General features: G+C 24.9%; 6 protein-coding genes across 6 annotated transcripts, besides 1 other annotated feature; 2 read left to right on the top strand and 4 right to left on the bottom strand.

Annotated features, from left to right (window-relative positions):
- Positions 1-458: 458 nt before the first annotated feature.
- On the top strand, positions 459-3,989 carry EHI_023050 (protein kinase domain containing protein; the record flags this gene model as incomplete). Its single annotated transcript, XM_648409.1, has 1 exon — positions 459-3,989. The coding sequence occupies one exon, from the start codon at positions 459-461 to the stop codon at positions 3,987-3,989; it is 3,531 nt and encodes a 1,176-aa protein (XP_653501.1).
- Positions 3,990-4,153: 164 nt separating this feature from the next.
- Positions 4,154-4,879, top strand: EHI_023040 (uncharacterized protein; the record flags this gene model as incomplete). The annotated part of the gene is made up of 1 exon (XM_648408.1): positions 4,154-4,879. One exon carries the CDS (start codon positions 4,154-4,156, stop codon positions 4,877-4,879), a length of 726 nt encoding a protein of 241 aa, XP_653500.1.
- A 453-nt stretch (positions 4,880-5,332) lies between these two features.
- EHI_023030 (uncharacterized protein) lies at positions 5,333-6,541 on the bottom strand (the record flags this gene model as incomplete). The annotated part of the gene is made up of 1 exon (XM_648407.1): positions 5,333-6,541. The coding sequence occupies one exon, from the start codon at positions 6,539-6,541 to the stop codon at positions 5,333-5,335; it is 1,209 nt and encodes a 402-aa protein (XP_653499.1).
- A 73-nt stretch (positions 6,542-6,614) lies between these two features.
- EHI_023020 (proteasome alpha subunit, putative) lies at positions 6,615-7,358 on the bottom strand (the record flags this gene model as incomplete). The annotated part of the gene is made up of 1 exon (XM_645622.1): positions 6,615-7,358. One exon carries the CDS (start codon positions 7,356-7,358, stop codon positions 6,615-6,617), a length of 744 nt encoding a protein of 247 aa, XP_650714.1.
- An 844-nt stretch (positions 7,359-8,202) lies between these two features.
- EHI_023010 (protein kinase, putative) lies at positions 8,203-10,568 on the bottom strand (the record flags this gene model as incomplete). The annotated part of the gene is made up of 4 exons (XM_648405.2): positions 10,446-10,568; positions 10,111-10,310; positions 9,596-10,039; positions 8,203-9,550 (listed from the first exon to the last, which is right to left on the bottom strand). The coding sequence occupies exons 1-4, from the start codon at positions 10,563-10,565 to the stop codon at positions 8,203-8,205; spliced, it is 2,112 nt and encodes a 703-aa protein (XP_653497.2). The 5' UTR covers positions 10,566-10,568.
- A 199-nt stretch (positions 10,569-10,767) lies between these two features.
- EHI_023000 (uncharacterized protein) lies at positions 10,768-11,213 on the bottom strand (the record flags this gene model as incomplete). Its single annotated transcript, XM_001913402.1, has 2 exons — positions 10,768-10,854; positions 10,908-11,213. 2 exons carry the CDS (start codon positions 11,211-11,213, stop codon positions 10,768-10,770), a joined length of 393 nt encoding a protein of 130 aa, XP_001913437.1.
- A 313-nt stretch (positions 11,214-11,526) lies between these two features.
- Positions 11,527-14,778: part of a repeat region that runs on past the window's edge.

Raw genomic sequence — 14,778 nt, 5'->3', positions numbered from 1 at the left:
GTGAATGGAAATAACTGGAATGAGAATTTATGAATTGTGATGCAAAAGTGTAAGGATTAAATTGTATTTAAAACAATGTTAATTAATAATTGTTTTTACAAAGCAGTGGGATTAAGACACAACAAATCATGTAAATTTCTTTAAGAAGTAAGTGATTCCATTCATTAGTTTTATCCTTAAAATCTATTTTTTACTTTGATTTGTAGTTTTGTTAATATTTGTGTTTAGATAAAGAGAGGAATATTTAAATAAAAGCGATTTCATAGAATTAAGATGTGAAAAGAAATTGATTATTTGATGGTTGTTAATTCTTCTAATTTTTTTTTGGTATGAATGAGTTTTGAAAAAAAAAGTGATTTTCCTAAAAATAAAAAAGGTATTAAAAAAAAAAGGAAATTCAATCAAAAAAACAGAAAAGTGTTATTAAAAATTTAATAAAATTTTTAAAACAATTGTAAATGATAATCATTTTTATATGGCTCATTTTTAATGTTGTTGAAGCAATTTGTGGTAATGGAGAATTTAACCCTGAAACTGAAGAATGTGATGGAGTGGATCATTGTACAAGTGACTGTTTGTGTGAAGAGAACTATGTTTCTGTTCCTGATGAAAATAAATGTATACCTATGTGTTCAATTAAAGGGTGTGATGGAGAATGTGCTAGTCCTAATGAATGCACATCATGTCATCAAGAAGGGTATGATGAAGATTGTTATGTATGTAAAGATGGATATTTTTCAAATGGATATTTAAATTGTCAACCATTAGCTGGAAATACTATTTTTTCATGTGCTTCAAAAGTTGACAGTGCAGTAATTGATATAAAAGAAGATTTTACTGAACATGTTGAAGTTATTGATACAAACGAATGGTATTTAACATCAAGTATTTGTTCACCTGTTGCACTTATTAATGCGCCATATATTTATGGCAAATGGTTTAAATTAAATATGAATTTTAGTGGGTATATCTCTATTGAAACAGTATTTCATTATACTAGATATAATATTACATATATTAAATTAAATCAAGTTAATGTTGGAATTGAAACTGTTCTTACTTTACAAACAACATGCCCTGGTGAAGATTCATTTGTTTCTGAATGTTTTTATTCAAACGATAATGTTGATGATTATATTCTTTCAAGTAGGATTATAGCTCCTGCAACCTCAACATATTATTTATTAGTTCATTCTCAGGAAGATTCACTTCAAACAACATTTAACCTTTATATTAGAAGGATTCACCATCCATGTTCATATGTTAATCAAGAAATATCATGGAATAGTATTTCAAGAGATGGATATCACTATATTATTAATTCTAATTATGGTGTTTTTTCAGACACTGCTTGTTCAAAACCTTCTTTAAGCGGAATGTGGTTTCATTTATATGGGGCTGATAGGTCATTAATTATGAGTACATGTAATACTATTGGAGATTATAATACAGCTATTCATGTTGTAAGTGCACCTATTAAACATGATGAAAATGTTAGTTGTAGTTATAAAGAAGATACAACTAAATGTGAGGCATATAGTTATCAAGGGTGTACAGATTTTGTTGAAGATAAAAAAGTAGTTAATTCTAAAGCAACTCTATTGTTGTCATTGTCTTCAAAAAAAGATTATTTTATTTTTGTATCATATCAAACTTCAAGTTTTGCAATGATTAATTTTAGTGTTTCAATTGCTTGTCCATTTGGTTGTAATGGTCATGGAAGATGTACTGAAAATGGATGTTTATGTGATGAAGGATATGTTAATTCTGGTGATACATGTTCTACATGTGGAAATGGAAAATTAGATGCTGAAGAACAATGTGATTTGTCTATTAGTGGATCAGAAGATAAAAATTGTGATAGAGAAATGTGTATGTGTCATTATCTTAATATTCCCATGACAATAAATGGGACAACGAAATGTGCCCCAATAACTTGTTATAATGGAGTAATTGATATGTATGAAGAATGTGATGGAGGAGAAGGTTGTAGTTTTTGTAGATGTATGGATAATTATGTAGGACATTATATTCCAGAACTTGGATGTTTATCTAAAAATTGTGGGAATCATAGATTAGATGAAGGAGAAGAATGTGATGGAGGAACTGGATGTTATGAATGTAAATGTGAAAATGGGTGGTATAATGTAGATAAATTATATTGTTCAAAAATGCCTAAATGGAGTATTTATCCATTAGCTTTTATTCCAGGAGTAGTTCTTTATTTGTTAGTATGGGTAATATTATTTATAATATTTTTAAGAAAACACATAAGACTAACAAAGATGATTGAAATTGAACAATCTAATTTAGAACATATTATACCATTTTTAGAGAAATCAATTATTAAATTTGATAAAACTCATTCACGATTTATTGATATTACTGTTGAAAATCCATTCTTTTCTTTCCTCTCACCAAATATAGAATTTGGTAAAGAAGTACCATTAGATACTCCAGAAAAAACAACTATATCATTAACAAATAAAAGAAAAGAAACATTAAAATTTACATTTCATGCATGTGAAACATTAAGATATGATATTATGTTTAAACCAGTTACAGGAACTGTTAAGTCAGGACAAACAGTTCTTATTACTGCTATAATAATTATTAAATGTACAACAGTTCTAACAGAAAAAGTACCAGTTACACTTTCTTTCCCTCGATTAAAAGATGAAGTTGCATTAAAATATCAAACAGAACAAGTATCAAAAAATTCTTCTTCTGACGAAGGACATAGAAAGAGTAAATTAGGAATAAAAAAGTTTCATGTTTATTTAAATTTAAATGTTGAGTCAGAACTTTCTACAAGAATTGATTATAATTCTCTTAATATTTTATTTCCTGCAATAGGAAGAGGTACATTTGGAAATGTTTATAAAGCAACATGGAGAAATACAGATGTAGCTGTAAAAGTTATGAAAACAGATTCTGTTTATTTTGATGAATTAAAAAAGAGTTTTACTAAAGAATTAGAAATTATGGAACAAACACAATATGCTTATATTGTTCAATTTATTGGAAGTGCTGAAACAGAAAATTCATTATGTTTAATTATGGAATATTTTCCACTTGGAAGTATTCGTAAATTTTATACTGAACATGAAATAAATGATTTATTAAAAATTAGAATATGTGATAATATTGCACAAGCTATGGATTATCTTCATAACAAACAAATCATTCACCATGACTTAAAACCTGATAATGTTCTTGTTGCTTCAAGTAATCCAAATGAAGTTGTTGTATGTAAAGTTAGTGATTTTGGAACATCACAAGCATATATTAATACAAATTCTCATATTGAAAAAAATATTGGTACTCCCATGTATATGGCTCCAGAAGTTCATAAAACAGGTATATCATCATTTAAATCTGATGTTTTTTCATATGCAATATGTATATTAGAAATTTGGATATGTGAATCTGTTTATCCTGAAGATGAATTTCATGATTCAAGTGATATTCTGAATTTTGTTTGTTCTGGAAATCGACCAAAGATACCAGATAATTGTTTTTATAAATTAATTATTGAAGAGTGTTGGAAAGTTAATCCTGATGAACGTCCAAATTTTAAACAAATTTATCATAAAATACAACATGTCCTTAAATATTATCATCGTTTAAAAACAAAAAATAATCCACAACAAGTAAATCATATAACTTCAAATTTCAGTCACAACATTATCTCTTTTACTCCTTCAAATAATAAAGTTAATAGAAATCTTTCTTTGAATGAGAGAAGTATATTAATGACTTCTCAACAAAACGAAAATAAAATCACTGATAATCCTATCAATCTAACATCAACTAAAGAATCATCTTCTTCAAACTCTTCTTTATGGAATGGTATTGAAGATATTCAACTCTCTTTCATTAATAAAGAAAACTCATCTGATTTTTCTTCTGGAATAATGGAAGATGAAATAAATTCAACAGACTCACAAATATCTGGGAGTCAACAAAGTAAAGCTTTTCACAGTTAATTTATTGACACATTATTATTATTCTACGAGATGTATTTTTTGTTTAACTAACTTAAAAGTTTATCTTTTTTTTTTATTAAGTTTGTATAACAATATTTATGTTTTAAAATATTCAATAACATTAATAAAAAATTTTTATAAATCTTATCTTAAAAAGTTAAAAAATGTCAAAACCAGGTTTATTACCATCACTTCCAGGTTCATCTACTGATAACCCAACTTCATTATTACCTTCTTTAAATCAATCAACTATTCCACCTCCATCAGAGGATCTTCCTGATGAAACAACAAATAATAATGGAAGTATGGAAGATGGAGATGATGACGATGATTCTAATGATGGAGAAGATTCAATCAAAACAGAAGAAAATGTAGCAGAAGTTCCATGTCCTGAGCTTGATGAATTAACATCAGGTAATCCTTTTTCAATTACATCGACTGCTGCTCCAAAAAAAACAGGAGAAAGTCGTTCATTAAAAGTTCTTAAACAAATAATTGAACCTTGTGAAGATCAAGAAGGTAATTCAACATTTGAGTTAGAATTAGAAAAGATTCAAAATAAAACACGAGATAATTTAACACTTTTTCCTCAATTAAAGAAAGTCTATATGGATAGTTATGAAATTTGTTTTGATAGTAAAAATGTTGCAAGTGTAATGGAGTCTGTTGATGAAAATCTTCATATTTCAAAATCAACACAACATGTTATGGGTGCTATTTGTAAAGTATTTCTAGCTGAATTAGTTAGTGAGACTCAAAAAGTACGTGATGATGATAAAAATGGAATGGGACCATTATTACCTCAAGAAGTTGCTGCTGCTTATAGAAGACTTATTGAAAGGGGAAGTGTTCCTGATATTAACAAAGCTCCTTTCTTTTGTGATAATTAATTTTTATTGTTTTATTTTAAATTTATTTATTATGATTTTATTTTGTGTCAATATCAATTTAATAACACAATAATTTTTCCTAAATGTTATTCTCTTATTCATTAAAACAATAAATAAAATCTTAGTAATAATATATTTTAATATTAATTATTTAATGTTTGTATTTTAATGAAAAATATCATTTAAAGAAAAAGGGAATTGTTGAATTCTTAATTATATACTTTAATAATGAAACAAACGTATTGTATAAATTTAAGAAGAAAATCAAAGAGTAATTGATAAAGTATAAAAACATAAAAACAAAGAAAAAGTATAACTTTATAATAAAATGAAAATGAATATAAAATCATATTTAATAACTTTTAATAAAAGTTTTTTTAAATAATACAACTTATCATTTAGTTATTTATTATTCAAAAAAATTGAATAAAAAATTATATTGAAAATTATAAGTTAATTATAACTAAAACTACTGAAACTACTTACACTATTTTCTTGTGAAGAAGTTTGTTCAGTCTTTTCAACTTCATAAAGTTCTTTTGATAATTTATAATGAATAACTTTTTCTTCTTCTATTTGTTGTGTAATAAGTTGAATTTGACGTTGAAGTTTTAATAAATAGTCATTGTATAAAGTATTTTCTTTTGTAATTTCTTGTATTCTTTGAGAATAAGTGTCTCTATAAAAATAAATAAGTCTATTTGCTTCATTTAATGCTTCAATTTCATTCATTTTTAATTCACTTGGTTCAATAGAAGAAAGAAATAAAGAAGTAATTTTTCCCGTTAAATCACCACCTCCTTTCTTTTCTTTTCTTTCTTTTTCTGACAAATTTAAGTAATTAATTATATCTTTTTGATGGTCTTTAAATGCTTGAACAATTAATGCATGAAGTCTTTTTTGTTCTTCTAAATCAAGTCCACTTTGTTCAATAGATAATGCAACAGGTTTATTTAAATAATAAATTGTTTCTTTGACTAATGAAAGGATATCTTCATTTCCTATTCCACTATTTACTACTTGTTCAAAATAATGAGCAAATTGATCAATTTTTTTTTGATTTAAACGTAATTCATCTTGTTTTACTCCATCAAGAATAAATAAAGGATTTTCAAGAAGTGGAAATAGAAATTTAACAAAAAATAATTGTTGAAATACCCATTGAGTAGAATTATGATTTGTTTGTTTATTTTCAACTTCTTCACTTATAACTTGTAATGACCGAATGAAATGTGGTGGAATAGTTTTTAAAGAAGAGTGTATTCCTTCACATAATTTTGTAATTAATTGTTCATGAGGAATTGATGGAGTAAAAATAAAGTTTTGAAGAACTTCTTGTAAAGAATTTTTTGCAAAGTCAACCAAAAATCTATTTGCATATTCATTATATAGTCTTACTAAAACAGAATTTCCTTTAAATGTTTTTGTTTCTATTGAATTAATGTCAATACCATGTTTTGCTATTTGTTTAAATAATAAACATATATTTCCATGAGCAACAAAATAATCAACAAGTAGTCTTGAATAAGTATTTACTTCCGGAGTTAATGCTGGTTGGATGATAATATCAAAATATGATTTTAATACCAATGAATTATTTTTAAAAATTAGACGATCAAATTGATATTTTTTTCCATTTGGTAAAGGTGTAGTAGTTTTCATAAACTACAAACTAATATTTTCATTCATCTCATTTATAAAAACAAAACACAACTCTTATAAAAAAAATAGATTGTTAAATTAATTCTTCTTTGATTTCTCCAATTAAATTTTCAATAAATGCAGTATCCATAATTTCAAATTTCTTCTTTTCTACTGTAACTAACGCTACTTCTACATTCTTAGAATTTAATTTTTCTTCCATTACTTGTTTTAATGTTGATAATGCAAGTATTTCTGCTTCTCTTAATGTCATCGATTTATTATATTTTTCATGTAAAATTGATTGTGCAGCTTCTGTTCCTGCTCCTGTGGCTTTGGCATAAAATTCAATAAACATTCCACTTGGATCAGTTTGGAAAAGTCTTGGACCAGTTTCATCAACACCTGCAATTAATAATGCAACACCAAATGGTCTACTCATGACTTTTTTCTTTCTTGATCCTTCTCCAAATCTTAAAGAAAGATCTGAAATGGCTTGAGCAACAACTTCTACATTTATTGGTTCATCATACATAAATCTATGATTTTGTGCTTCAAGTCTAGCATTGTCAATTAATGTACGTGCATCAGCAGTTAGTCCACTAACAGCTGCTCCAATATGATCATCAATTTCAATAATTTTTTCAATACTACTTCCAAGCATTAATGGTGATGAAATTCGTTTTTCTACAGCAAGGACAACACCTTCTTTTGTTTGAATACCAATAACGGTTGATCCTAATTTCATTGCTTCTGTAGCATACTCAACTTGGAACAATCTTCCTTCAGATGAAAAGGTATTAACACCATGATCGTTTTCATTTTTAGTCATAAACATTGTTAGTATTGAATAGTCCTGTTTTCTTTTCAAGTTTTCTTTCTTTTTTTTTACTTGAAGTTTTTATTTTTCTTGATTTTATTAATCTTTTTTTTTGTTTTTTCATAATAAAACATTTTGTTTTTTATTTTAATTATAAATAGTGAATGGAGAAAAATGGTATAAAATACAATAATTATAGACAATAGAAAATGATGTTTAAGACGTTGATGGAAATAGATATTATTACACTATTTTTATACTATATTATAATGTCTGTTATTATTTTTATTTTATTATCTGTTAATATAATTTTTATTTACTTCAACTTTCTATTTTTTATGTGTGTTAAGTTTGTAGCTTATATAATTTATTCTTGTTTATTTATTTCTTGTTACTTATCATCTTTACTTTGTTTTTCTTTTTGTCTCTTTATCTTTTTCTATGCAACTGACATTTTTTGGTTATTCTTTGTTTATTTTCTTCTTCCTTTAGTTTGTTCTTCTTTAATATTATTGATAATTAGTTGTATTATGTTAATACAAATTATTCTTTTTCTTATTGTTGCTAATTATGTATTGGTTGTTTTGATTGTTTTGATTCATATGTTCTAATTATTATATTGTTAGTTATTGTTCTGTTAATTTATTCTACTAATACAATCACTCTTTATTATTTCTCATTCTTCTCTCATTAATTTTCTTGATTGATATGAACTTCTCATTCTTTGTTAATCTGTTTATATTTTTATAATACTATATTACTGTATCACAATTCCTTCTTTTTATATGAATGTATGAGTGAAACCAAAATAAAACAAAATTGTTCAATTCACAGTTAAAACATCACGTTGAGGTAATTCAATTTATTTTTCGTCTTCATTGTTTACTTGATCCAATTGAGAAGTTTTTCTTTTTTCTTTCATTTGAGCATTCTTTAGACTATGTTCAGTTGGTGAGTTATTGATATTGTTAAGAATATGATTTATTTCTCCTTTGTTAATAATATTGCCATCATTAGTTGAATCAGGAATACGCATCTCAGTTGTTTTACTCCAACTTTTTGCAATATCAGGATTATAATCCATTGTATTTTGATTAATTTTAGTGTTTTCAATAAATGAAGTACTTCCAACACTTGTTGCAATATTATTTGAATTAAAACCAGTGATAATTCTTTTTGTTCTGTGTTTTTCTTTATCCATATGATTTAATGATTGAGTATTTATATCATCATATTGTTGAACAACCAGTTCATCAGGAAACTTTTTTATTGTATCAACAGAACTAGCATTTCTTCTTATTTGGTCAAAATGTTCTTTCAATTTCTGATCAGCAATCATTTGTTCAAGAACAGGTGGTGTCATTGGAACATGAGAAAATGGATTAGAATTTTGAATATTTAATACAATACCATTATTAAGTGCATTTAAATATAATTCATAATAACTTGTTGGTGAAAAAGAACGTATTTTTTGTGATTGTGCAATGACTGGATTAGGATATAAAGCCATTAATGTATCATCAATACTTTGAATTGATGATGGTGGATGTTCTCTTAAAGGTGAGACACAACGAGGAACTTCAAATGAACCATTAAATATTTCTCTTGTAATAAAAGGGTGATGTAAAGCTTGTATAGGACGAAGACGTTGATGAGGATTCCATACAAGAATTCTTCTAAGAAAGTCATAAAAAGCTTTTCTATATTCTACTTTTCTTGGTTCATCTCTAGCAGAGACACGAAGAGGAACTCTATTACAAAAGTCTTCTAAAGAAGTATAATCGAAATATTCTCTATTAGATTCAATAACAACACCATTATCATATTCAAATTCACTTTTTGTTTTAAATTCATAAATAATTCTTCCATTTAATCCTTTTCTTTTTCTAAAGTATTTTGTTGCTTTTGTAGCAGTTTCAAGCATTTCAGTTGGTGGAGGACCAATCATTGAAATAATTTTATATAATTGATTATATTCACTATTTCCTGGAAATATTGGTATTCCAAGGAAAAATTCAGCAGTAATACAACCTAATGACCACATATCAATAGAAGTAGAATAAGGTAAACCTAAAATAACTTCTGGTGCTCTATAATGTCTTGATTGAATATAAGTATATAATGTATTATTTTCAAAACATGCAGAACCAAAATCAATTAATTTAATTTGTTTTGTATAACTAACAAGATGAATATATGTTATATTTAATCTTTATTAATGTATCAATTATTTTAATTATTTCAAAGAAACAAACTCTACTAATAATATATTTTCTGGTTTTAAATCACAATGAATTATATTATTATTATAAAGTATATTTAATGACTCTAATATTTGACTTATAAATGTTCTTGAAACATTTAATCCAAATCCTCGACATCCATTTTGTTTCATTAATTCATAAATGTTAATTCCTAATAATTCTGTTACAATACAAACATGATTATAATATAAAAAATGATCAAATAATCGTACTGTATTTCCTTTACCATCAATATCAAATTTTTCATTTAATAATTGTAAAACAGCTATTTCTAACATTCCTTGTCTAAAATATGCGGGTCTATTTCTTAATACTTTTAAAGCAACAAATTGTTTAGTAGTTAAATCTAAACATTTAACAACTTGACCAAATGAGCCTTGACCAAGTAAATTAATAACTTTATATTTTGTTTGTGATTTTTTACATTTACTTGGACTATTTTATTATTTCTATTTTATTTCTTCTTCTTCTTCTATTTTTTATTTTTATTTAAATAATTAACAAACGTTAAACATTTAGGTGATTCAATAATAGCATCAGAATATAATATTAAGTCATGATTCATATTATCTTTTTCTTCATTATATTTAGGTGTGGCTGGTATTGTTATTGCTTTTAATTTTGTTAATTCTGAAACATCAAGCGATGGATCAACTTTACTTAATATTTTTAGATAATTAATTGTTGAATTTGAACTTATTGGTTCCTATTTCATTAGTATTTAAATTTTATCGAATTACTAACTAATATCTCTAAACAATAACTACATTTTAAAATATAAAAAATAAAACGAATTGAAAGAATTTATTTATTCTTTTTTACTCTTTAAATAACCACAAACTTCTTCATTTCTTATTAACACTCCATCAATATGAACATAAAGTGTTTCTGTTAATAAACTATCTTCTGATAGTTGTAAATTACTTTTTTTTCCTGCAATACCTTTACTCTTCTTCATCATCTTCTATTTCTTAAATTTTAAGTTCATTTCAAAAAAAAATTGTATAAAATCATTATATATAACAAAAATTAATTTTTGGGGTTAATAAAAATACTCCTAAATTGCAAATTCCATAATTCTTTATAGAATAAAAAAGAAAAGAAGTTATTCATTACAACTTAGGGTATACTTTTCTTACACAATATTACACAATTATATTTCCTTACAATTGTCCCATTTTTCTTTGAACTTTTTCATAACTTCTGAGTTGTTTTCCTTTTTCAGCTGCATCTTCTTCACTGTCCACATTCTAAATAATAAGAGATAAATAATGAATTTAAAACAAAAATTAGTTTAACAAACTAATACATAAGGAATAACACCATGAACATTATGGTCATCTCCAAACTTCTTTTTAAGTACATTAATTTTTTTATTATTTTCTCCTTTTTCATCATCTACTTGATATGCTAAAGGACGACATCCACTCATCTTTTTTATTTGATCAGATTTTCTTATTAATTGCCCATTTTTAATTGCTTCTTCTTCTGTAGAAGCTACAAGAAATGGTTCAATCTTATCAATACTCGCATGCCTACCAGTAATTTTTGATAGTTTTTCTGTTCTTTGAGATTGGTGTTCATACTTTGGATCAGGGGAGTGCGACATGCAATAATCAACTAACACTTTTTCTATATTTTTTTTATCTTGAAATTAAGAACTAATTTTTATTTTTATCCTTCCATTCGATTAATTATATTTTTCTTGGTTATGAAGGGAGTCATTCTTCTATTCCTCTCAACACTACAGAACTTAAAATGAGTTGAAAGAAGTTGGAATTAGTCAATCAATTCTATGAGATATTTTCCTTTTATAACAAAATAAACTCTTATAACGTATATTATAACAAAAAACAAAAAAAAATAAAAAGAGAATTATTCTTTTTCTATCAAATGTTTTGTTTTAAAAACACTAAACCGAATCAGCATAAGAAGATCACCACATTTGAATTAGATAATCAAAAAAACGGTGGAAGCAAACAGATAGAGAAGAAGAAATTTTAACACTTTATAAATGTTTTGCTTTGAAATTATTTGAAAGAAAATTAAGAGGTCAACTTAAAGAAGAAATAATAGAAAGATTAATACAAGAATTTGGAATTAAAATAAATGATATTAATGAATATAAAGAAATATTAAAGAAGACATTTAAAATAAAGAATGAAAATAAAAGAGAAATCAATAGAATAATGGAAGAAGAAATAATAAAACATCAATGGAAAGATAATGAATTAAAAGAAATAATAACCAAAATGAACAAGAAAGAAGAAATAGAAGAAGAGGAGGTAATGAAAATATTTAAAGAAGAAGAAATGAAAGAACAAGAAGATGTACAATTTATTAACTACTATTACAATAAGAAGAAAGTACATCAAATAATTAATATTATTAATAAAAATGAAATAATAATCAATACATTAGATGAATATTATCATTATATTAAATCTGTATCTTCCACTATTAACATCATTAATAAAAATAAACAAGAAAGAAGTGGAAAGAAAAGTATAGAAAGAATATTACAATCAAAAATATGTAGATTAAGAGATTTACTCCATAATAAACAATATATGAAATTAAAAAGAATATTACATATTAAGAAATATGATATATACCATATTAAAGTAAAAACAAATAAACAAATAAACTATTATAAATACCTCCGAAAGATGAAAAGAATAGAAATAGAAGCAAGAAAGAATAATTGGAAAAGAATAAGATTGAATTATAAAATGATGAAATATGGAAAATGCAACATCTAAATAAATCATAAAGAAGATGAATATCCAGATAATATCTCCACTATTAATTTCTGGAAATGAATCTATGAAACTAACACTAATATAGATTTCCTGAATATTAATTTATATGAAATATTAATTGAAAATAGAATTAATGATAGAATGTCTATAATCACTCCAATGAACTAGACTGTGCTATTAAATTTATTGCTAACTGGAAGGCACCGGGAGTTGATAAAATACAAGGGTTTTTGATTAAATATTTAGAACAACCAATGAAATATTTATTAAAATTATTTAATGAATGGTTAAATAATCCTAATGAAATACCTCTTCATTTCATTCAAGGAAGAACAATATTAATATATAAGAAAGGAGATAAATTAGACCCACAGAATTACAGACCAATAACTTGTTTAAATTGTCTGTTAAAAGTGTATACATCAATATTAAAAATGAAAATAGAAAGCCAGCTGATACTAAATCCAATTGAAAAACAACTCTCATTAAATCAAATTGGATGTAAGAAATATACATACGCATCATAAAAACATTGTTTATTATACATTAATATAATCATTCAATTATTAATAAATAATAAATGGAAGTTGATAGAAATATATTATGACATCTCCAAAGCATATGATAGTATTAACCACCAATGGATTAAACAATGCTTAATATATTTTAATATCCCACTTGTAGTAATTAATAGTATATTATACATATTAAATAATACACAACTTAATTTGTATTACAATCAAGAAAGTGATAGTATTATTAATGTAGAAAGAGGAATAATACAAGGTGACAGCCTATCTCAATTCTTATTTGTATTATCTATTGACATACTATCTAAACAATTAGATAAACAAATAAACAAATTAAATATTAAAATGAATGGAGAAGAAAAACAAGTTAAGTTAAACCACATATTATATATGGATGATTTAAAGATAATGACTAGTAGTCTCGATGAAATATGGAAAAAGTACACAAATTAACTAAAGAAATATTTAATGCAATAGGATTAAAAATCAATGTAGAAAAGAGTGGGATAATGACTAATATTAATAGTCAAATAAATGGTGAATTAGCTGAATTACCAAGAGTAACTAATGATAACCCTTATAAATATCTTGGTATTGAAATAGAAGATAAAGTAAATATTAATAAATATTGTACAAGAATATTAAATGATATATCTTCTATTTTATCATCATTAAATAATATGAAATATAGCAGCCTCAATACAATAAGAAAGATTAATAGTGATATAATCTCCAAATTAAGATATTGATTCAGTATTGTCACATGGAAACTATGAGAATTGGAGAAGATAGATAAACAAATAAGAAATTCATTAATACAACTCCAATTATACAGTAGAAATATCCCAAAAAGTAGACTATATGTTAAAATAAATGAATTAGGATTAATGTCAGCAAGAGATGAATGTGGTAAAGAATTATTAAGAATATATTTAAAATATAAGTGGAGACCAAACACAGGAATATGAGAAATGATAGAAACAATAAAAGAAAATCCAAATGGAATAATTAAAAGAATGAAGAAAGCATTTTGTAAGAAGATTAATTTTAATGAATTAATGAATATAATAGAATTAAATGAAAGAAAGCACAATGTAAAGGAAATATTTGAATTTGTAAATAATGAATTAAATGATAGATATTTAAGTGAATGGAAAGAAAAGAAATGTGGTGAATATATAAGATGTGCAAATGGCACTTTCAATGATAAAAAATTAACAGTAGCCACTTGGAGGTCATTAAATATAAAAAGAAATGCATTCCTCCAAATAGTAAAAATGCAAGAAGGAGTAACTATGACAGGAAATATTAAATCTAAAATACTCCAAAATGATGATTTAAAATATTGTAAACATTGTCCTAACACAATAGCATCTATTAGTCATATATTGTTAGGATGTCCTGTAATGAAGAAGAACCAAATATTAAAACATGATTATGTGTAAACAAATATTTAAACATTTATTAATTACACAATTTTACTGAATTTGATGCTATCGACTTTAATAATCCTCCTAAATGTATTAATAATGATAAAATGGTTATAACTTACAATAAAGATTTATTGGTTAGTGACCATTCATTCCATGCTAGAAGACCAGATATATATTATCAAAATATGAAAGAAAAGAAAGGATACATTATAGATGTTGTTATATGTCAAGATATGAATTTAGAATTAAATTATATTCACAAAATAAAAAGTATAAAGAATTACAAGAGAAATTAAGAAGTAATAGAGAAATAATATATGTAGAAATAATACCTGTAATATTATCAATAAATGGATTAATACATAAAGAATCAGCAAGAAGATTAAAAACACTAAAATTACAATTAGACTTCACCAAAATCCTACGAACAATAATAATAAAAAATATGA

Source organism: Entamoeba histolytica, genomic scaffold (genome assembly GCF_000208925.1).
Source record: "Entamoeba histolytica HM-1:IMSS scf_1104750516639 genomic scaffold, whole genome shotgun sequence".
Classification (NCBI taxonomy): domain Eukaryota; phylum Evosea; order Mastigamoebida; family Endamoebidae; genus Entamoeba; species Entamoeba histolytica.
This window is presented reverse-complemented; position numbering and strand designations above follow the sequence as displayed.